Genomic DNA, 24,252 nt, shown 5'->3' with positions numbered 1-24,252 from the left:
CTTCGTCAGGTCCTGCTTGAAATGCTCTCGTCATTTCTCCTTTAATCTGCCTTCCTCAATTTGCATGGATCATGCTTTTCCCTTAAGTGTCCGTGTGTGACCACATGAGACGGACGATAGCAGGGATGAGACCAATCCCTCTCATTAGATAAGCTGATGAATGTGCATCCACTGTATGCGAATGAGTAGCTTTGAGTGGCAGCTGGATTTGTCGCAAACCAACCTGCCTGGTTCGGAGCTCCCCCTCGGCGTGTGTCCCCGGGAGCAGTCGGGAATGAAAACAGATCAGGTTTTGCTCCGTCAGGAGTGCGGCACCGAGCGCGGTAATGAATTCCAGGAGGCTGAGCAATCTAACGGGTTCATTATTCCAGCTTGGTTCAGGAGTAATTACCATTTTGCATCCAAAGCCATCCAAGACTGGGTTGCTTTTGTCAAATTAAGTCAAGTGTGAATTCAGATAAATATTTGCATAAGCGTGAAAGCACAAGGTGGGGGCTTAGCGACAGCCAGAGATCAGTGTGGACGTGTTGGGTAAATTGTTTTCCCATCCTAAGTGGTGAAGGTTTGCAGATATCCACATCTGTCCAGGAGCTGCGGAGCAGAAGCAGTGTCTCTGATGGGCTGATCGCCTCCAGGTCCAGAAAGTGATGATAAGAGCATCTCTGAGAGGCCTCACGTGAACCTGCGACTCCCCTCCTTTCATCCCAGTCTGCTTTCCAGCTCCATCACACTCTATATCGTTTCTCTGTCATTTCCATATATTTTCACGAGATTGAATATGACACGATCCTAATAAGCAGCCATGCATAGAGCCTACATCTGATAAGCAGACTCATTTAGGTCTCAGAAGAACATCATTAATTATTTAAGAAAAAGTGCAGGCTCTCTCCAGTTGTCTGTTTTTCATATGGTATTCCCTCACTTCCCGGGGTGCATAGTCACGATGGTGAATCTGCAAATGTATCCACTTTGAACATCAGAGCTCTCCTATGCGTCATTAAATCCTTTCACAGGTTTCCAATCAATTTTACTGAAAGGATTTATCAAGTACAACCCAACTGGCGCTAGAGAGACTGTCTGATTATTGAAAGTGATTTGCCATCCTCCCCGAGCTAAATTTGTCATATTGGCAGAAAAAGTAGAAGGTTTTTTTGGGCTTCTTCACCTTCACCAGGACTGTAAAATTTCAATTCACCAACATTTCATCTTCATTTTACAGAGCAGTTGAGATATAAGTCCAACTTTTCCAACTAGTCTGTGGATTCCGATTTTGTACATCATAACTCAAAAGTTAAGTGTGTGTATGAAAGTGTTTTCCACTCTGTAGTTGTTGTCCTTCATACTCGGTATTAAACGATGTATCTACCCATAGACTGTGTATAAATATGCATGAGGTGAAGCCAAATTATCTTGATAGCCCCCTGGTGGCTTGCTGCAATATTGATCATAAACCCTGCCTCGACATGGGACTATATGTCACACTGATCAATGCTCAAGTGTTTATTTTCCGTTCTGGGTTTAACTAGTTATTTGGTGCATTAAAACGGGATGAAACATCACGTATGACAGATGTGTCTCAAGTTGGTAGCGTCCGTATCCTTTTACAACATTCGAGGAAGTGGATACACCATCGATGGTTTTACCAAAAATAACATCTTTCATTACACATGCAAGAGAGACTGTAGGAAGCTAAAATACACTTGAGAACTATCAAACTTCATTATATGCTTTACCGTACATTATGTGTAGTTTTCCTCTTTGTGTGCAGCTGCAGTAATGTTGTACCCATGATTAAAGTAAGTTACACATCCTCAGCCTTGATTAGCACACACATGATGTGTGACACAGACATGCTGTTCACAAGCGTCAAACATGAGGCATCACAGCGTAACTGTTCCTTTCTTAGAAGAGCCTGGAGTTAACAGTCAGCGTAACATTGCATTTTCACAAATAAATTGGCAATACTGCGCCTGTGGTATGAGGCACATTCTGCAGCGACACAGATTCGTAATGGAAATGGTGCATTACTACAATGCTGACTGTGTGCATCACCAGTCCCTCCCCAACAGCATTTATCACAGGGCCTTTGTTGTCTTGAGTAAATAGCCATATTACTGAGAGTCCAGAGTTCAGACCTCACTGCCACCCAGCCACAGGCAACACTCAGTGTGAGAGAGACTTGAGCGTTTGAAAGGGAGCGTCCCATGACGGATGAAATATTACTTTAACCCTTATTTCATTATTAAGAAATGTCCAAAATCCAGATGCTTAATGAAGGAATATGAGACAAAGGTTCTGTCTGGGCTGTATTCAATTTATTTAATGATTATCAAATTTGATTTGTAAAGCCCATATTCACAAATCACATCTTGTTCCCTGTCAGTAAGGAAAAAACTGCCAAACAGTAAAAAGATATTGTGAAAGCATCATAAATACAGCACCAATAAAGAGTTACTAACTTGAGTTACTACTACTACTAACAGCGGGGGAAACTCTGGCAGTGTTGAGGAAAGAAATCCTGGACACATTCTGTTTTGTTCATGTCTCAGGTCAACAGAAAATAACCCCTTCAAGTCCAGAACCTCATTATAATGTATGGTAGTTTGACCTAATCCACACAGCAGCTGCTATGTGGTGCTAAGCAACAGTACATTTGAGTGGTTTTTAAAACTGTACTAATTAACTTATATCTAGAGTCTGTAGATGTCACAAGGAGGGATTGTGCATTTCATTTTCGAGAGCCATGCTACAACTGTTTGTTCACTACTGGGATTTGTAAACTTTAGATCACACAGATATCCTTTTCTCTCAGAAATCTGAAGAATGTAGAATAAATAATAATCTTGCTGATTTCTGCAGGGTGAATATTTAGTTGCTAGGCAACAGTTGTTGGCATTCGACAGGAACCCTCAAGTGTAAGAGATGGTGAAAGAGGCGGGTGAGCCGGGGCGTGTTTGTGGCAAAACGGAAATATTGAGTGGATGAAAGTGGACTGTATGGACAAAATGGCAATTTCCCCAAGCCTGAAGTGGCTATGTTGTTTCGAAAATTGGCCCACAGGCAGGACAGTTGTTTACCAAACCAAGGCCATTTTAACAGCGTGGCCAACCATTACTGCAGCCATTTTAGAGTGCACTCATTCCAAGCTCTAAACTTTCACATCCATCTTTTTTTCCACCGATTTCCAATCGTGATAACGGTGATTTTTAACAGTGATGTAAGGCTGCTCTTCATTTAACTGTGTTGATTGCTCTACTCAACTTTACATTATTTATCTTGAACACAGCTCCCTCACTGAACCAGTAGCATCTGCAACTGTCCATCTTCATCCTCTCTCTCTCTGCTACTGTTTTTTTAATCTGTTCTGAGTTTTCGTAGCCATTACCCGCTCCTCTCTGTCCTCCGGCAACCAGTGACACGGCCGTGGAAATGATGCAGGATTTTCTTAACACGATTCCCCATCCAAGCCCATTTTCTTCGTCACATCGGTAGTTTGGATATTTATAATCTTGGGGCACCAGCTAATGGTATTTGTAGAGAAAAATCAGTTTAGCGCTTGTTTTCCGTAATGGCTTTGACTGCATGGCATTGCCAGAGGCCCTGTCGTGAATGGTGGAAGGATGGCTCTAATTTGGGCTAATGGGTGACTCAGCCGTCATCATCATGTGTACCTCAGTAGGATGCAGATGGCTGGTGAGCCATGGGTGCAGCGGCGCCACCGTTACACACACAGCACAACGCCATGCATCAAGTCAATGACACATGCAGCCAATACTGACATTTGTAGAGACACATCCAGTGATGGGGGGGGGGGGAGGATGAAATGAGACTTGCTCAGCGATAGTTGCACAGAGCACAGAGGGAGAGGTTAATCAGTGGCCAAGCTAATCGAATCATTTGTCATCAGATTAGATTAAAGTGCTGAACCTTCCCTCGGGCAATCATCTAGGGAGATAGCTGCAGATATGTGAGGCACACAGGTATCCAATTGCTGTGAAATGATGGTGCGTGGTAAGTGACTGCTCGCCTATGTTCAAACTCAACTTATCGGCTAGGTAAAGAAATCTGGAACGCAACTGGAACGCAAGGTTGGTGCTAGGCAGAGAGTTTAACAGGGATGCCGGCACTTTGTGGTGGATGCAGGACTTCATGGGGGGGGGGGCACACTGAGCAACATGACGGATCCCTGGTGGGCAGAGCTTTCCATAAGCGCTGGCTGCCGGCCAACCAGCGGACTACTTATTAACAGTATGTCTACCCAGCTACTTTATTATATTCATTTTTTACTCAAGAAAATTGTTTTGGTCACCAACCTGTGATTCACTATGCATGTACATGTTAGACCCGCCTCTGCTTCAAATCAATACCAGCGATATGATGATAGAGAAACGCACCTCTGTCAGCGTCAGTCCTGCCTTTAAATGCTCCATATTAATGTGTGTGTGTGTGTGTGTGCCCTCAGCTGAGGATGTGTCCTGCCTGACAAAGAGCGGAGACTATAGAGGGAGAATATTATCAAAACACTTGACAACTGGAGACATCCACGTTAGACGAGCTACTTCAGGAAAACACCGGTGGCAGCAACTTGACGACTGCACAGTCGACATTAAAAGGTCCACTTGTAGAGCTGCATATGCAAAGTAACACCTCAGAGCATATGGAAAGTATAAGGACCTCTGTCATATGAGAAAAATGTACAGTACATATCAGGCCCACGCGGTTATTTCACATTTAAAATGGCGTAAAGCACTTTTGTTCGCCAATTATAATGTAAGATGTCCCACGGTGTAAGAAGGAGAGGTTCCGCAGGTCCTTCATCCCGGCTGCAGTCAGGCTCTACAACACCAGCACCACCTGATAATGTTGTAGTCCCTGTCTATTATCTTTATCTCCACTCAACCTCTCACCATAGCTGTATTTGTATTTTTATTTTTCTTATTTATTTTTTATTTTTTTACTCAGATCACTACTATGCACAATAATATTCAACACTTTACATCTATATTTATATCATGGTCACTTATAATGGTTACATTGCAATATTTATATTTTCCTTTATACTATCTTGTAGTATTATTTATATTATGGTCACTTACTTTTAATTATTTTTTCTGTATCATGGTCACTACTGTTGCAATATTACTTATAATACTTTTGTTTTCATTACAATAACACTTACATCACTCCACTTTCTCCCCAGTACCTGCTTTTGCACAGTGTCTGTTTTGCAGGTTGTTTTTTGTTTTTGTTTTCTGTATATTTTTACTCTCATTATGTGTAGTTTAGTAGTGTATATATTTTGATCTTTCTTTTTTATTGTTGCTTCGGCACTGTTATTTAAATTCTGTTTTTCTCTTTTTTGCTGTGTGGATAAATAAAGAAATCTAATCTAATCTAATCTAAGTCATGTTTGAAAAATAGAACATGGTGTAATTGAACTGCTGTAATATACTGAACTCAAGTATATGCAGTCGCTTGCCTACTTCCCTGAGTTGTGGAGTTTATCAGTAGAGAACAAGAGGAAGAGGGAGAATGCCACCTTAAAGGAAGCTTGAGTGTAGTGGAGAATCTCACAGGCTTCTTAAAGAAGAACATAGTTTAAAAATTGAATAATTTGAGTAAAAAGAAAAACAACAATACCCCAAAATAGAATGATGTCAAGGTCCGTCTAAACAGGCATGGTTTTAAATAGCTATATGGGTTACATGAGTGCACAAGAAGTTAGATTCTGAAAACAAACAAAAAACACATCACATCTTCATAATCAGTGAAGGCAAAGTCATTACGATCAGTGTATACAAATCTGGGCTTCTGCAACCAAAGTCTTTCTATCGGTGGTGGGGGGGCATAATCCCTGCACCCCTCCCCAGGTCATTACTTCCCCCCCCGAAGGCTGTCTCCTCCATATCCTTGTGGAATCCCCTGACTGAGGCCAGGCAGGAGTGCTGCATTGGCTAGTTTACATTCCACAGAGTCGGCTAAGCTTCACCAACCTCTCGTCTGCTCAGACCACATACAAACACACACACTGACACAAGCACGCACATGTACAACTCCCGTGTGTCCATCGACCCATAGCTGCCCAAACCCCCGGCAGGCAATTCTTCTCACACCAACCATGTATGCAGATAACAAATCAGCTCATCTGTACAATCAAACGGCCGTTCTCTCCCACACCTGGGTAACCTTGGCAACAGCGTCACTTTGCTCCATTGCAGTGCCGGGTAAGAGGAGGGGAGGGTCGGTGGGTTTGAGGTTGCAGCACGGGGGAGTCAGTGAGTCCCAGAGGAGGGACCAGCCAGTTTACAACTGTCCAGAGCAGCATAGACTTGACTTGACTCCCCCCCCACCCCACCCCATCCGCAGAGACTAAGATTACGAAGGGTGCGTGCAACTTGTCAAAGATCAACCACATGACCTGAGTATATATGAGGAAATAACTGGTGTTTACTGAGCATCATCTGTGTATGAGCTCCTGAAGGAACCAGTAGGTTACCAGCTGTTTGCACACTCTGCAGTTCTACACATATTCATTTGAACTGGGCAGCTGGTCCAGGTAAATTAAAGCCTCCTCATGTTAATATTGGTTCTATATTTATTTTGGCTTCCAGGATGTCGTTAACTGGTATTCACGCGTGGTGTTCTTCAAACAAAGATGTTCAAGCTGTATTTGGCAACTTTGCACTTAAAGGTCAGGTCATCCTCCAGAGGTTTGATCCCCAGCTCATCCTGTCCAAGTGTCTTTGGGCCAAGAGACTGAACCAGACGTTGCTGTTATTAGTAGCTCATTGCCATCGGGGGTGTGTGTGAACAGGTGAATGAGAGACACATTGTAAAGCCTTTTCAAATAATGGATAAAAGCGCTGTTTGAATTAAGTTATTTACATGTAATGATGGCTGCAGTTGCAGACAAAATGCATAATGTGTATTATAGTTAACACAGAGTAAAATGCTTCTAACTGACTGTTTTCGTATTTTTAGGTAGAAGTGGTCTTATAATATTTCTCAAGAGACTTTTATGTTAGTAAGTTTTCAGACATCACATTCAGTTTTTCAACATAAGTAAATCCCAGCAAGATTTTCTTCCGGCCAACTGGCAAAAATGTAATACTCACGCAAGTGGAGGAAATTGGATCCGCTTTTTTATGTCATCTTTTGTGGTTGTGGGCTGCAGCATTGTTTGTTGTTTTTTTTATACACAAGATTTAAAGCTGCCAAGCAGTGAAAGACTTATTGAACTAAAACACACTGCACGTATGATGCAAGATGCAGGGGTTGGAAAACGAGTACATTAATACTTTTAAACTGCAATGCAACCGTGTGCAAGAGCTCTGCAATGAATGCCACTTTACCTTTTGTGAAGCTTTTGGTGTTTTATTCTTTTAGAGACTGTGTCAGAGAGATGCTGATCCGACTGTGCAGTCAATTTTGAGGTCACACTTGGTTGTAATGTACAATGCTTCTGTGTTTTCCCAGTGGAAAATAAATAACTTCCAACAGCATAGTTCAATAAAACACAAAGGTTTTTCTGTTATGCTGAAAAATAATGGAAACAAACCGACAACACAACAGAAATATACACAACCGCAAACTGCAGCCTTGGAAATTACCATAGGGTTGAGTTAACACCTTTCTGACACAGTGTCAACAAAAATATATTACCGCCTTCACCAAAGTGCTATATATATTACAGGACTGTTGCACTGAGTTGCATTAGACTTTATTCATCTTGTGAGTTTTTTTTCTCCACCTCTTGTATGGTGATCTTTGAACCATAGCCTACACGAGATGCTGTAAAGATAACCAACTGTAAAGCGTGTTTGTTGCACAGTATGTATGGGAGCGTCATAGTCCACTTAATTCCCCCGAGCCAGTTAGGAAACACTGGTCTCATTAGCTTATAATAGAGGGAGGGACTTTCCTGCCCGAGGAAAGATAATATATTGAGCTGACTAAATTAAATGTCAACAATAGTGCTGCCAAAATACTCTTCGATGTGGACACCCTGATGAAAATTAATGAAAACTCCTGACAAACAAGTGGTGGACTGAGGATTTGGGGGTAGTTTAAAGTCGTTAACAAACATTCCCCATGCATCGGTCCCTGTGTCATTCAGATCAACCGGGAAATGCTGCAAACACCATGAGTTTGTTGATCTTAAAGAATACACAGTGAGACTCTTGTGTGTGTGTGTGTGTGTGTGTGGGTGTGTGTGTGTGTGTGTGTTTTGGATGATTGTCTTGTGAGCTTGTGCGCCTGTGCATTGGTTTCCTTGTATGCTTGAGTACACTCGGGCTCTGTAAGTCCAGTCACCCCCTCCCTTCCAGTGTCACCCCCGGCTCCGGCGAAGCCACCGAAATCAAATCCAATCAAGTCAGACTCATTTGTTGTCCCCCTCCTCCTCCGAGGAATTTAGTCTGACATCCCTGGCACCAACAAAAATATAAGATGACATTAACGCAGTGCATTTAAACATCCAGCGTACGTAAGATGACAGAGAACACATGTATGGAACACACACACACCATGTAAAGATAATTCAAAGCACTGGCATGTGACAGGTTGTATACATAATGTTCCTCCATTTCCACCCATCCTCCTCGTACAATGCCTAGTTGAAAGGACCTGTAGCCCAGCGTGTACATCTTGTTTCCAGTAGACAGCATATAATGAGAAAGCACCATTATGGGTCCAGCAGGAGCCTGTGCCTCTGTGCTGCTGCCGCTGCTGCTGCCGCTGCCTCTGCCACTGTTACCCGTGAGGTCTCTCTCTTTGTTAGTTAAGGGGAAGAGCAGCCGCAGACGTCCCCTGCTCTCTGCTTGTTAGCCAGCAGTAATGACTAGGCGGTGGGGAGCCAGGCAACCAGGCCAAGGCGCTGGCAGCCCGTTCCCCTCTGCTGGCCCTCAGCTCGCTGACAGGAAGGGGAACAGAAGCAGACACCACAGTGGACACACTGGGAGGATCCGATTCGACAGACTGAGGAGGCAAGAAGGGAGCGTAGGGGGAAAGAAGATTTTTGCCTGCGGACAGACCAAGACTGAACTATACCATTACTGACACACACAAGCACACGGGGTCCAGCTAGCATCCTTCATTCTAAATCAATGCTAGTTGAGCGTAGTTAAGATTAATGCGTTCGAGATGCGCCATGCAGGTCTGTGTGGTTCACCAGGATCATGTTTGTGCAGGGATGTGATTGGCTTTTTCTCGGTTGTTAGAATTGGAGCATGTTAGCCGCAGTATCTTCAAACACAATCAAATGAGAACAACTTTTATCTCAAGTTACAAAAACAAAACCCTGCTTGTCATTTTTAGTTTATTTAGTTCACATCAGAGAAATTTAGCGAATGCATTTCACGGCTCAGTTCGTTCTATGAGCTCATGTTTTAGTGGCTTCCAGATGGTCCATGGTTATCAGTGATAAGAGATCTATACACACCCTCATATCCTGTGTGCAGTGGCAGCGAGATATCATGGTGCCTGTTAATTGTGTTTTCATTACATCAGCAGATCAATAATTCATAGACGGACGCACAAGCAGTCCGTGTAACAAGGTAATATAGAAGCAATAACATGGAATTGCCTGTTTGTCAACATGCCCATTCCATGGCCTTCATGAAGAGCAATGGTTACAACTCTTGTGTCTGCCATATGCTAATAAATGTGTGGATTCAGATGTTGTATGGATACTCATATGCAGTTTAATGCACTCACAGGGCCCATAAACAATAATCTGTATGAGGGAGAGAATCTGGATGACTTGCTGTTGTGTTGATTGCATTTTTCACACGCCAGAATTTTGGTTTGCTGAGTTGAAGATGAAGCCATCGATGCTGCCTGAGGCGCAGATTAAACAGCGCGGAAGCATTTCGTTGCTCGGCTTGACCGGTATCGATAGGTTTGCATGGGGTAAGTATTCAAGAGCCACACCAACAGGGCTCGGGAATGAGAAGAGGCAAAGGCAGGCTTCACTTTTAGTAGTAAACATCAAATGAAATGAATAGGAATTTATTTTAATGTCAGTACACTGGAGAACATGGCTGTCTTTTTCGATTTATAATTGTCATCATCATCATCCACCGCCCCTTCTGGTGGATGCAGCTCAAGTTCAACGACGCACAAACATCATCCGCACAAATGGAAAACAGGCTCTCCCTCTGGGACTCGTTCTCCTGCCAAGTCCACCTACGTCCTCCCTCATCTGCTCAGGCCATCGCCCCCCTTTCAACCCTTCCTCACTGTTCCTCCTTCGTCTGGACTGTTGACTGTTGACACCGGCCTGGTCTGTCAGGCACTATGAACTTAGTTGAATGGAACTGAGCTGAGTGCAGTGCCGAAACACAATAGGCTGTGCATTATTGATTATGTTTGTGATCTAACCTTGGTGCACAGGAGTACTCTTCCCCCTCTGTCCCAGTGCCCATGCATAATTTCTAGAAAAAAAGGCTGAAATATTTCGGCGCCTTAATGGAAAGTTGAGGGTACTGTAAGATATTCCCTATAACTGGTTTCGGAATTCAAGTTCAGCTCCCTCTGTTTACCCAGTTGTGGAGAGTTGTTCTGGGCCTGTTAAAGGTCACCATGGCAGAAGTAGAAAATAGAGAGAGAGTGTGAAATGGGAGCAAAAAAAAATAGAGAGGTCCATTATAAATAGATGCCATCAATCAGGGGAATGTCCTTCATTTGGCATGCATCAGTCCTGGAGGGAGAAATGCATATTCAATCTTGAACAATGACTGTCAGTCACACCGCTTTCACCAGACACATGACAGCTGTGCACAGTAGCCGGGCGCAGACCTGGAGAATAGAGGCTGCGAGAAAGTGAGGGGGTGAAAGCCCAAATTATTGCACAGGGGAACTGAGTAAGCAACAAACAGAAGAAGGAACAATCGAAGCAAGGAAGATTGATGGACTTCCCTGTGCTGTCTAGACTCGTGTCAGCACCATTGTGAAAGGCAACATTACATGTAACACCGCGATCATATCGGAGGTGTACAACATGGCTGACACGTAACGTCCTAGTGCGCAGTGAAGGAGAGCTACAGTCAATGTCCCCACAGGTTGTCTCTCCACTAATCTTTGCAACTGGAAGGGCGGGGGGGGGGGGGCAGGCACTGTGTTGTCGGTGTGTTATTGAATCAAGGATGCAGCTGCTCCCAGTTGGATCACAATGTTCTGCCAGCAGTTGAAGTGTTTAGTCTCTCCCTTCACTTTAAGCGTTTACAAAGTCACATTGTGTAAACTCCTGCTCTGGCTCGACTAAGTCCTAATAAGGCCTCAGTGGTGCCTGCACAGGATATAGAAGGAAGGCGTGTGAAGAAATATTCCCGTTTGAGGTGATGTGTGATATTTATTTCCCTATATTCCTTTGTGAGAGACGCAGCAGTAAAAGGTGATTGCATCAGCTCGGCGATAGCACTGCCCGGCACTCTGTGTATTGAGTTCTTTCATCTGCTGTTAGTTAATGTGATTTGAGCAACAGGTCCTGGTTAGTGGCAGGCTGTGTGGAGAGGAGGCGGTTTTCTCAGGATCCTTTAATTGGGGGTCAGGGAAAACCGTGTGCCAGTATTTCTCTTTAATCGCATTTCGGAAATTTCTTCCTCCAGAGGTGAAGTTTCCCCTTTTTCTTCCCGGTGATTCTTGTGTCTTCTTTATTTTACTCCAGAGGAATGCATAGTTGTACCATTTAAGGCCAAGCCCGAATGACTACTCTAAAAAAAGCCTGTGGTTATGAAAAGCCACAGTAGCCTGTAATTGCCAGTTTCATTACGCTAACAACCTATGGTGTACCCAAGTCAAGCGAGTCAAGGCTGAACGCAGTGAATGTGAACAGCCTCTCAAGCGAAGCAGAATCACTTCATTCTTGATGACAGGATTGTTTTCCCACAACACCAGAATAAACCCTTGTTGAAACGCTTAAATAAAATCATGTCAGCCATTGCTGCAGTGCTGTATCTCCTTCCAAATGAAGGTCCACACATGGAGCTGTGACACATCTATACGTTCCAAACATTAACTATGAATTAGTCATTGACTAGGACAGACTGGTAAACAGGTCACATCAAGCTGAAGGGGTATTCAAGTGGAAGCTGATGGGCTCAGCAGACACACACAGTGTCAGATGTAGAGCCAGAGTCGAGGAGACAGAGGAGAAGTCAGGCGAACAAACAAGTATGGACCCAGAGCAGAAAACACAACCCGACTGCGACGAGGAGCTCTGTCAATATGGCTTTTGTTGTGACGCATGCAGGATGCTTCTGTGGAGGGACAGGGAAGAAGCAGGAAAGAACGAAGACAAAGGAAAGAGTGGTGTAAAACAAAGCTTATTATGTGAAAAAAAACTGAGATCTTCGAAATTGGGCACAAGCCAGCCCAAAATCCAGCAATATCTGTCTACTCCCATCATCGCTCAGTTATGTCTCATCATCAAGTGAGGTAAAGTGTATTTTAACATTTTCAAACAAATCCTGACCCAAAGCAAAGCAATTAAATGGAAAATTCAGTGCAAGCTTACTCAAGTCTATTCTAGGCGGGTCCCAGTGGATTTGGGTTTAAATGTCAAGCTCTAACAAAAATCTGTAAAGATGAGGAAAAGTAAAATTGAGATGAAGCCAGCAACCAAAATCAAGCAAAAGGGAGTCGAGCAGAGAGTTGAAAGAAGGACAGAGGCGCAGCCGCGAAAAGATGCAGTCAGGCGGGAGCGCGGCACAAAAGCACCCATCTCAACTTGTCAATTATTAATTTCGTAGTCCGCTTCAACATTTATTCACGCCAGTCGCCAGTCCATCACAAGGTCAACACAGACAGGCCAGTGCACGCAGCTGTGGGCAATTTCCAGGGTTTCATTTCATCTCACATGTCTTTGGATTGCGAGAGCACCTGGAGGAAACTCAAAAGGAAGAAGAGACACGGGGGTGAAGTCGATGCAGAGAAGTCCACAGCTGAGAGTTGGCGACTTCACCATCTGAGGTGACGTCCTGACTTTGAACTGCCGAGTTGTTTTCAGCATCTGCAGCAACGTCTTTAAACACATTTATGCGAGGACGGAGCCAGCGTAGAATGGATGACATTTCAAAAGGTTTGGAATGGTGCTTTTTTTTTTCCCCCCAAGATGAAAGCAATTGTTGGAACAAATGCTTCGGAAGTTATCTCGCAATCAAGCTGCCGGATATTTTTTTCCTCCCCTGTCTTGGAAAAGGCACGGTTTTGAGGCCCAGCAGAGGATGAATAAATCTGTCACTTGTTAATGCTGACGTGTTTTGGCAGTCTGGGGGATTTAAGGTCACAGAGCAAAAGAGCTAAAGGTTGAAGACGAGAATGGAGGTAATGTAGCAGAGAACGATGAATCGGTGGGAGCTGTGTGTTATTGCTGTTTATAGAACTCCTCCTCTGTATTAGTCAGGACTCGAGCCCCTGGGGGGGGAACACTCTTCATTCTCTCCCTCTGTCTCTGCATCTACAGCCGCCATCTTTCTTCTGATTACCACCTCCCTGGCTCCCACTTTTTCCTTTTTTCCCCTCTCTCTTTCTATGACTATTTTTTTCTTGGAGCTTTTCTCTGTCTGGGCATTCTTGTCCCTTTTCTCTTCCCTTCTCCTCTTCCTGCTGCCTAGCTCTCTTCTGCCACAGCTCTCCTCTCCATCTTTACCCCTCCATAGCCATTGCTGTATCATTTAATCCTTGGCCTTGGAGAGGGCACTTTTGCCCTGAGCCAGGATATAATGGGAGTTAACCACTGACGGCAAATTCTGGCGCAGAAGATGAGTGAGTTAAGTAGTGTTCAGGAGAATGGTACACTGCCTATTGTGTTGGAAATGGAACTGATTGCTCGAGAGGTAGCCGAACCCCACCCCCCCCTGTTTTGCTCAATCCTGGGTTTAATGGAGGACGGCAACAGGAGATCAGGACAATTTTTTCTCACTCTCCTCCTCTGTGGTTTGGTGTCCCCTTCACCGCCGGCTTTGGCACATTCTTTCTCTCTGTTCTCAATGTGGTGCCATTTCTGATTTCACTCTCTTTACCTTCCTGCCAAACTGTGGTTACAGTCCATTTCCGTGTGATTCATGATATTTGATCACTGGTTAACACAGCCGTGCAGCCGATGTTTAAACTGGAAATGCCTGTTGTACTATCACACTAACATTAAAGCAACCTTTTCCCTCGTGTAGCGCTCATTGTGGACTGCAGCCAAATGACATAGAACTGTTATCACAATGTGAGCCTGACCACTTCCAAGTCTTCTTTCAAAGGTCTGATTGTAATCTGAGCAAAATCCATATTCAGTGGATCTGGGCGTATCGCATTATGCGTCACCGCATATTCAGAAGATAAAAATCACAGAATTTAGCACAGTGTAACAGTAGCTGCTCTCTCTCTCTCTCTCCCTGTCCTCATATTCCTCCTCCTCTCCCTCCCTGGCGACTGATTTATACTTCTACTGTTCCTACTTTTCAGTCTCTCTTTTCCTCGTGAGCATTCAAACACTCATTAAGTGACCGAATGAAGGTTGGCACCCTATGTATGAGGTCACCACAAGTCCCCCCCCCCGCCCCCGACACCCTCCCTCCCCCACTGCCTCCACATCTCTGGCTCGTCCCGGGCACCCCCGGCCGGGAAAGGTCAGCCGTCATCGGGACTCATTATGAGGAAGAGAAACTGAACAGACAGGAAGTGTGTGCGTCCCTGGGTGTAGATCTGAGCAGCCATATAGCTCAAGCGACGTGGTTAAACCTTTTCTGTTTCTTATGAATAACGATGGACAAGTTTCTGTGCGGCTTTCTCAGGGGAATATATTTTTTTCAGCGCTGTTGTGCAAAAGGAAAGGATCAATTTGTGATGATGCTTCATTTCAAGATTTCCTTACAACTCTCCTACGCCTGAATCAACACTTACTCTTACTTTCTCACACTGACACACACACACTTGGACACCTAACGTCCTTCGTGCTCCAGGCATGATACATGCAGCTGCTGGAGTGGCACTGGCTCTTGCTCTTTTCCAGTCATTCTCAATGACCCTCTCTGACACAGAGAATTTACAATGCCGTCCTTGACCACATCTCTAAGCTCCGTGGTAGGCTGTCACTCGTCAGGTGACGCATTGGGTTTCTGTGGCCCTTGCACAGGCCTACATTTTTATTTGGGCATAAAAAGTAATAAAACAGAGGAATGATTGGTGTGTTTTTACTGCTAATCACATGTTCCTCCATCCCAATTATAAACCTGTTTGCATAAACCATCAGCATAAACAAATCGCACCCCCTCCCTCCCTCACACACAGAGACACACACATAGAAGCAGAGCCAAAGAGTTTGTTTGTGTGTGTGTGTGGTTGAGTTTGCCTATCTGTGTGTCACCGTGTGAGTGTGCGTGTGCACGTGTGATTCCGTGTGCATGTGTATCCTGCTGTCAGCGAATTCTCCACAGAGATAACCTTGAAGGAAAGGCTGTGTGCTCGGCTTTGATACCGAATGCCAAGCTACCGCGGGCTCAGCGGTGGCATGGCTGGAACTTCTCCGAGACCTTTAGCCACTTCTGCGAGACTTAATCCCAAAGTTGCGATGAGGTGGGCGGGCTTTAGTGCTCAAGAGGGATGGCTGCTCAGACGGCTGGTGCCAGAGGATGAAAGTGTGTCACTCTTTGAGAACAAGACCCTCTTTGAAAGGAGCTGACAAATATTTGTATGGTGTCCTGAATGCTGTTTCAAAGAACGCTTATCTGTGCCAATAATGCACATACTATTCTATAAATCCCTTGATTTCAATTTCAGTTCAATTTTTTAGAGCAGCATGTTGTTACTAGGGGTGGGAATTGGCAAAAATGTGACGATTCAATAGTATATATAATAATAGGAGACCTCTCACATGAACACTGAGCTAAATCATATAAATAAGAGTAACCTAGAGCTTCAATCAAATTGAGACCTGCAAGGTCATGACCCAAAATGTTAAATTCATTTGGGAATATTGGCATTTTTGTTCAGAAAAAAGAGTTGGTCAACATGCTCATATTTTAAAGTGCTCCTCTGGGCCGTTACTATATCTCCTGCAGTGGAGAACATCCTTTCCGCATACACACTAGGTATCTTTTAAACTCTGAAACTCTCCTCGTCATGCTTTGCCAGCCAGGGGCTGTTACATATATAATTTTAAATATTGCAATACTTTGTGCTTCAGTATCGATTATAATCGCGGGCGCAAAATATCGCGATACTGAACAGAATTGACTTTTTCCCCCATCACTAGTTGTTACAGTCTGTTGCATCACAGCAAGAAGGTTCCCGGTTTGAATCCGGGTTTGGCCAGGGTCTTTCTGTGTGGAGTTCTCCCATCTTTTCTGTGGGTGCTCTAGCTTCTTTTAAAGACATGCAGATTAGGGTTAATCTGCATGTCCCCCCCCCCCCCCCCTTCTAGACCCTCAAAGGATAATCGGTATAGATAATGGAAAAGATAAATAATCCATTGTCACAAAAAGGATGTAATTTTTCTGCACTTTGCACGTCATGTGTTTTACTCTCTCGGCTCAGCATCCCTCTGCTGCCTTCTCTCTGCCCCGGCTTGTCCCCCACACCAGGCTTCCACTCTGCTATTTAGCCCAAGATAATGGACTCCTGCACATTCAGCTCCGAAATGTTGTAAAGTAAACAGCAGCTCATGAAATATTCACTGCTCTCCTGCATGTGTGTGAGGGCGCACATCTGTGTATAAAACACTGGAGCAGCCCGAAAAGCGAAGGGTGTCTCCGCATCTCGGCTCTGAGCCAGCTGAGAAGCGAAAAGAGAGCGCTGGGAGATGGAGCACTCTGCTGCTGAGTGAGTCAGATGTTCGCTGATAGTCATATTGCAAAAAATCACGCAGTCACACTCCAAATTTAATCGTGATGTTTTTGTTGCAAATGGCAGGAAACAAACATTTCAGGATACAGTCCTTCTCCCTGAAGCATCTGTGTTGTTTTCCCATGTTGCTGCTTTTTTGTGGAATAAATACATTTTGCTCAGTTTTTAAGTGCCATCTCCTGATTTTATATTTTTTTGTCTCCAGAAGTGTTGAAATGTGTAAAGCCTTGTTCTCCTGATAGTAGTGTGGTCCATCCCTTGGGAACAAGGCTAGAAGCTGAAAGGTCACTGGCTTGAACCCCGGACCAGCTGGGAAAATAACGAGTAAAGCTGCTCGGTGACCATTTTCCACACCAGGCAACCATCAGGTTAAAATGAGTGTTGCTTCATGGCTTTAAATAAGACTTTGTGTTTCTCAGAGAGAGTTGGGGTTAAAAGATTCCTGTGGCAGCTGATGTTTCAGTTATTTATACACCTGCGAGCTGCCCCTTGGTGAGGTGGAAGGTTTTATTTCTTTCCAAATAATCATCTGCTCCACAGTCATAGGTCACATTCAGCTTCATGTGTCAACTAGATAACATTGTAACTACAGATGTGTAAACACCTTTTTTCATTTTTTGTTTTTTTTCCCCATTGGCATTTCATTTGTTCCTGATCTCCTCTGTTTGTTTCCGGACACGCACACTAACACATCATGTCTATGTCACCACGTTACATGTACACCTCCGGGCTCCCCTCCTGTTGCCCTCCACCTGTAACGTCCGTGTTGGAATAACAGGAGCTGTCCTTCAGTGGTGGGCCTCCTCGCAGTGCTCACCGCCTGGAGACCGCTACCCGCTGACATGTGACCTTTGCTTCGGCCTGAGTCACGTTGAGCAGTGAGAAGAGGTCGTCTGTGCCGATGCCTCGGGTTCCTGCCTGCTGCTGCGGCACGGGGGCATTTTGTGGCAGCGCTGACAGGTCGCCCCGTAGTCCCACCTGTACCACGCCAGCCTCTGCCCTCCGAGCCGTGAAGGTCACCGTGAAGGGCAAAGATGCTGAGTGATGATGTCGGAAACTCGAGGTTGAGGGCAATATTTGGGGAGTGAGTGTGTAGGTGGTGCAGATGAGTGGTCCAATTTCTGAACCGCATAGGCCTACTTATTCCCTCCACCCATAAAGTACTAGAGGAAGCAGGCACGTATTTCATTTTGTCTTGAGTAGCTTAGGCTTGGCAATCATATTTCCACTTTACTTGGAAGAAAGAGGAATAAAAAAGAGGTACTATATGAACAATTTCTCTAACATCCTCTGTCAGCACATCTGTCACCGGCACAACTTAGAAACGATCACGCCACAATAGGGAACTTTGACATTATTGTAATTTGTATCATGTATGTAGCCCTGTGTTCACGGCAACTCGAGGGCAGATGTGAGAGTTTTCGAGAAAATGCAAATATCAGCGTTTGGTTCCCTTGCTACCGTATCTCTGGTGGAATATTACACTGCCAAATCGTTATCAGTGGAATAATTTGTAGTCGAGTATCCCTTTCTCTTTAATAAGACCACGTTCTGCTGACACAGGGCTCGATAGATGTCTCCTCATTCTTTTAGTTACAACGCAGCAATCTCAAGCTGTTGAATGAGGGGCCGGGATCGTGTTTCCCTGCGTCTTTGCGACTTTATCACAGCCAAGGCCGAGCTGAAAGGCGTATTGAAGATGAACAGTAAAACCTCACTCCTCTCGTTTTCGGAACCCATCAACTGGAGTTGATAATTGTCATAGAAAAAGTAGTCCTCCTTCAGGATTTGTACCTTTTTGAGGTGGTTCAAAATCCCGTTTTTGAGTCACATTCACTTTCCGGCATTTTTGTATTTGTGTTACCTTCATGCAGATTTCCATCCTGCATCCATGTTGTGTGGAACAACAGAAAACCTGCCATCCAAATGATGACACATTTTACTGTAAAGAATTAAGATTTGATTTGCAGCACAATGGAGTAAAAAACGTTTTTTTTATAGTCGTACAATATGCTATATTGCACGGCCCTGTTTTGTGTGACAGTGTTATAGTTACGTACACAGCAAATTTTTGCATTCTTAGCTTTGGCAGTGTACCAGGTAAACCATTAGGACTATGCTGGTGTTGACTATATTGGGTTTGACTGACAGCTCCACTCTCCTGTTAAGTTTTTATCACCCGTTTGTGGGGGTACGACTTGTTGAGCAGTTTCATTCCTGCTGGTACTTACAGTTTTGTGTCATCATAAATTTTCGCCATCGGTCGAGACATTTTCATCCTGACCAGGTCCAATCAGCCCGTGTAATAAAAAGATACTGGTGTGGGTGAGCAGAGATTTTGGACATGCGTAATTTTCTCTAATATACTATGCTAGTAATGTATAATTAGCGTGACTTGACTTTCAAGTAAATCCAGAACCCATTTCCTACTTGGTTGCAGTTGCGTGCCTCATCCAACTCTTTTATATTTATATGTTTTTAGTTTGTTGAGCACAAACATCATTATGGCTCATCAAATATAGTGACGAGAGTTGTTGCAGCCTGCTTTTTACTGGGGTCCCAGTTGTGCAGAGCTGGTGGAGTGCCGCCCTCTCACAGCTCTTATTTTCCATAATAAAACACAGCTCAGCACATCCTCGTGCTGCATGAATAAAGAGGAGCCACCCTCGTGTCAACCCAGGTTAGTCACAACAGGAGCACGGACGAGGAAGCGGCGACTGCACAGATTTCACAAATCCCATATCACTCAATAAGAAATGAAAGGGGAATAGTTTACTCCTCATTGTTTTAGTGATCTCAGCTGTTGTATTCTGGGCGGTTTGCACCCAGTGAAGCATGAACGTCATTACAGCACGGAACCCTTTATGTTCTACATAACAAATATTGTGCCATGGCAAACATGATGAGCTACAGGTTACCCAGTCCTGTTCTGCCAGGAGGAGCAGGAACACTCTTCTGTGTCTTGAACACTCTCAGGCAGAAACACCAGAGAAACAGCAGCACGTCACTCATCCCCACCACACCACCACTACTCTCCTAAAGTCTAAGATACCTGATATAATTCCAGTGTGCCGCGGTACATACTCGAAGATGATAGCACACACACACACACACACTTGGATGTGGCGCACACGCCCCTGCCAGTCTTCATTTCATCGCACGACTGGTCCCGGTTGCGTGGTAGGGCTTCGTAGAGGAGTTGACAGCAAAGGTTTCTTCATAAACCCGGCACGAGTCCATCTCCGTCTCCCCCACTGCTTTGAGATGAAGGGATGTGATGATCCAGGGATTTTTTTTTCCTTCTCCCTGTTCCATTGATCTCACAGTATCACCTTGACAATGTGGCATTCTGTCACGTAGGCATCGAGGGAGGCAGCGAGCTCACAGGAAGGAGAAAAATACTTGAGGAGAACTTCGTGGGATTTAGTTGTCTCTAAACAAATCCATTAACCGCCAGGCTTTCAATAATAGTAGGGGGGGAGTGGGAAAGTGTCGGAAATGTGTTGTATCAGGTTGTGGTCGAGAATGCTGTGTGGGTTGTTGGGGAAATAACAGATGTGGCTTCTCTCGGTGTGTGTGTGTGTGTGCGAGAGCTTTCAAGAGACATGGGTGTGTGTGTTTGTGTGTGGACCAAGTGTGTTTGTGTGTAATGTGCAAGCCGGCAGGACGTGGAAGTGGAACATCCCTGTCCTGCCTCGACAGCACTGCAGCACAGCTCAGGGACTACACGTCACTATGTAAATGCAAATTGCAGTGTCATGCTGATCAATCCTGTAGGCTGCTGAGACAGGGTTATGTCAGGACCAGTCAGTGGCATCTTGGCTGTATCAGTCGCTCTGTCTGCCCTGCTCTGTGCTCGTTTTCTGTGTGGCACTTTATGAGGCACGTCACATGATTTGTAGTAATCGTCAAACCGTCTTGCGGGCCTATCCCTCGAATGGATTTCATTTGCCGCTGTTTGAACGAGACAAAACGTTGTGCAATAAGCTCATCTAACCTCCCATGTCTTCCTTTGATTCAACAGGATGCAACACCATTAAAAGAATCCTGTGGGACTGGAAGGCAACAACAAGACGGTGTGGGACAAACCCGGGTCCACACGGAGCTGGGTGGAGGGGAGAACAACACAGACTTCTCACCATGTTAGCCATGCTTTAGCACACACAGGAAGGACTAGCTCATCTCTGGAGAAACACCATCTGCCTTTTATCAAACACTCCAGAGCCACAATTGCACGCATCTCCCTCTCATCCGTCATTTACTGAGCGCCGCCCCCCTGCAAAGATGCCGATGCCAAGGGTGATGCCGGGGCACTTGTGGTGACGGGGGGCACAGAGTGTGTGCACACATCCGGCACGCAGGCCGGTGGGTCGGTGGGTGGACAGGCACACCAAGAGGCTTTTTCAAGGGCGGGCGTGGTTGAACCATGCGGCCCTGGGCGGGGTCATGGCGGTGGATTACCCTGGTGCTGCTGGCCTGGGGCACACTCCTCTTCTACATCGGCGGCCACCTGGTGAGGGACAGCGACCATCCGGAGCGGTCCAGCCGGGAGCTCTCCAAGATCCTGGCCAAGCTGGAGCGGCTCAAGCAGCAGAATGAAGACCTGCGGCGCATGGCCGAATCGCTCAGGTAACAAAAAATGCTGTGTTACACCACAAGGCTATTTTTATGCAAATATGTGTACTGTGTGTGCTGTGTACATTTGCAAAAATACTGTGCAAAGACCTATGTTAAGAATGACACAAAGATGCAGAAGCATATAGTCAAGTGCCCAAAGTTTCCTCAGGGCTCAAATCAGCCTATGACACAACAAAATGTCTATATTTATGTCTGTATATGACATGGTAAATACAGTTAGTATAAATTACCCACAACATTTCCAGTTTATTCCCGTTAATTCCCGTTAATTCCCATGGAAAGTTTCCAACTTTGAATATTCCCGGAATTTTGCAACCCTAGTTAGTTACACATCATCATATGCTGGTGTGGATATTACCTTGATTTGTGAACCTGAATACTAATTGGAACACTGTGTTTGAAACCAGTGCAATGTAGTGGAATGTATATAAACTCTATGTGCTCTTCTTTATTCATAACTGGTGCCAAATCCATACAGAGGTAACTACATGAACAATAGTCTTTTGAAGTTTGATTTGTATTTGCGGGTTCGGACGATGTTTCGTCAAAGTTCAGAAAACGTTTTCATCACTGCACAAGCTACAACTGTACTGCACCCCCCCTTTTGCTTTCCTGGTCAGTATCCTTCTGCGTTTGGTTAAAGTTTAAAGAGCTGTAGTGCAATACATCATCTCCCCTAGATTTTTGCAAAGTCCAGCAATTAGATTCAGCCTCGAGCTCCCCGCTAGTCCAATCAGAGTAATTTCACAAATGTCAGAATGTAGCAATGAGATGATTGTTTCTGCTGGTTTTTCTGAAAATGTAATCAGCATCTGATTAAATTAGCTCCTTCTGTGTGACGTACAGTTAAACAAATGCTGCTGCGAAGTTTCATCAAAAGCTGATCAGTAGTGTCAGAGAGGCTGCGTTTGACAGACAGATGGATTGACTCTCACACTCTCGTTATTTTGGCAGACAATAGCACATTGAACAAGCCCATTAACCACAAGGTGTCTTTCACGCAATCAAGCTATGTGTAATGGAGAGACAGATGGTGTTGCTCTTATCTCCACACACTGACGGCATTCCTCTTTACACACTAAACACTGGGTCTGAACACGGGCGCGTGCCTCCCGGAGCACGCATGCATGTGCGGGGATTGCAGCAGTGTGTCCTGGTGTGCGCCATATTAACTGGGAACTTAGGCTTCAGATGTTGCCACGGCTGCTCCTCTGTGATATCCAGATTCACTTTGATGCGAGGGCCCTCGTCAGCGCACAGAAACATAAAAAAAACACACGGACACGCTGCTTCAGACAGCTGGTCCCTGATTAAATCCCTTGCTTTTGTAATTATTCAGAATTGGCAGAAAAACAAAGGTGGAATTCATGGCATATAAAGAACAAGTGCAGCTTTCAGTTGACCAGAGTCCAGATGGGTCCCCGACACACTGCATGCTTGCTGCTTGTTCATGAGTTCGCTTGCTGATCTGGGACCGAGGCCTCAGCAGTTGTTTATGGGGCCCGTGCTGCAGCGCCTCCTCTAACCTTCGGCTAGGGATTCGGCGCACCAAGTCAAAAAGAAGGCTACTGGCACCAGAGGTTAAGCTTCATGAGCTATCGGCATAGAAGGGGTCGGTTTGTCTGATACAGACCCCGGAGAGAACCTGCAGTGTCCTTTATCCTTGTATTGGAGCCCTAATAGACGCAAAGAGGTCGTTGGGGAGGAGCCCATCACTCGTGCCATAGCCCCTCCCATCTCAGCTCGTTGCCTTCTCCGAGTCCCCTCCTTCACCTCCCTCCTCCTCTTCCTCTTTTCCCCCCTCTACCAAAATGCTGACAGAGGCACGGCGCCAAGCCAGACTCCAGCCAGCAGGTTGTCACAGACTGACTGACTATGTAACAACTCACTAACTCGCTGATCGACCATCTCGATGCATGCCCAACTCGATTTACACGTTGTGCAGAATCTGATCGGGTCTAAGAGCATGACCCCTCTGGCATTTGATAATAAAAGCTTCACCTAGAGACCCCAACCTTTGCATTAATGCATTCATTTTTCATGAGCGGCCTCACAGAGATTTAAACCATTAAAACTCAAATTCTTACACCTCTGTGCCGGCATGTTATGCAGTAGAAACCCACTTCAACGAGGCTGATTTATAGTTTATAGTCGGGTTTAACTAAGTTAGTGTTTTTGCAGTAGAGACTATTTTATTGATCACAAATTGTAAATTGAATTGATTCAAATTAGTATCACCCGATTGGCCTGCGGATTCACTCCAGTGATTCAGTGATTCAGGCCGTTAGTGAGTGTGTTGAGTGACAGGCGCCGTGCCAACCTACCAATCACCCAGCGGCATTAATGAGAGGTGAGCACGAGGTTGACTTTGCCTAGTCTGTCTGGCTCCGCCCTCTCCACAGCTGTCAGTCACCTCGGGCACGAAGCCACGGCTGCTGCGGAGACAATGACACGTGCCAGCCGGATGGTGCAACATCGGGGGGGATCGAGGGTCGAGAGTGACAGCTGGGCTGAGCGATGAGGACCTGATCGATCCCCCCAGGCATGCCAACACAGGGAGGGGGGGGAGGGAGGGGGCAATGCAGGGGAGGCAAAGAGGTGGTGAGCATGATGGATGGCGTGAGGACTGAACTAAGTAAAGAGCAGCAAGGAGGAAATGGAAAATGAGGACTCAGGGGGCAAGAAGATTTGCAGAGACCACAGTCATGGCGCTCATCTGTTTTATATCTTACTCTTCTCAGTTCAGTGCCAGCATGATGAGAGGTTTGGCGTTGTACAATA

The 24,252-nt window shown here is 45.2% G+C and overlaps 1 protein-coding gene across 1 annotated transcript in view; it reads left to right on the top strand.

The window, feature by feature from the left end:
- The window catches only part of fut8b (fucosyltransferase 8b (alpha (1,6) fucosyltransferase)), a 79,256-nt gene that overhangs the window by 20,970 nt on the left and 34,034 nt on the right, over window positions 1-24,252 (top strand). Inside the window, exon 2 of the mRNA XM_061091722.1 lies at window positions 20,858-21,462. Coding sequence (XP_060947705.1) covers window positions 21,260-21,462 — 203 coding nt within the window. The 5' untranslated portion in view covers window positions 20,858-21,259. The remainder of the gene's footprint in view (window positions 1-20,857; window positions 21,463-24,252) is intronic.

This window comes from Limanda limanda, chromosome 18 (genome assembly GCF_963576545.1).
Source record: "Limanda limanda chromosome 18, fLimLim1.1, whole genome shotgun sequence".
Taxonomy (NCBI): Eukaryota; Metazoa; Chordata; class Actinopteri; order Pleuronectiformes; family Pleuronectidae; genus Limanda; species Limanda limanda.
Note: the sequence above shows the minus strand (reverse complement) of the source record. Positions and strands in the feature narration are given on the sequence as shown.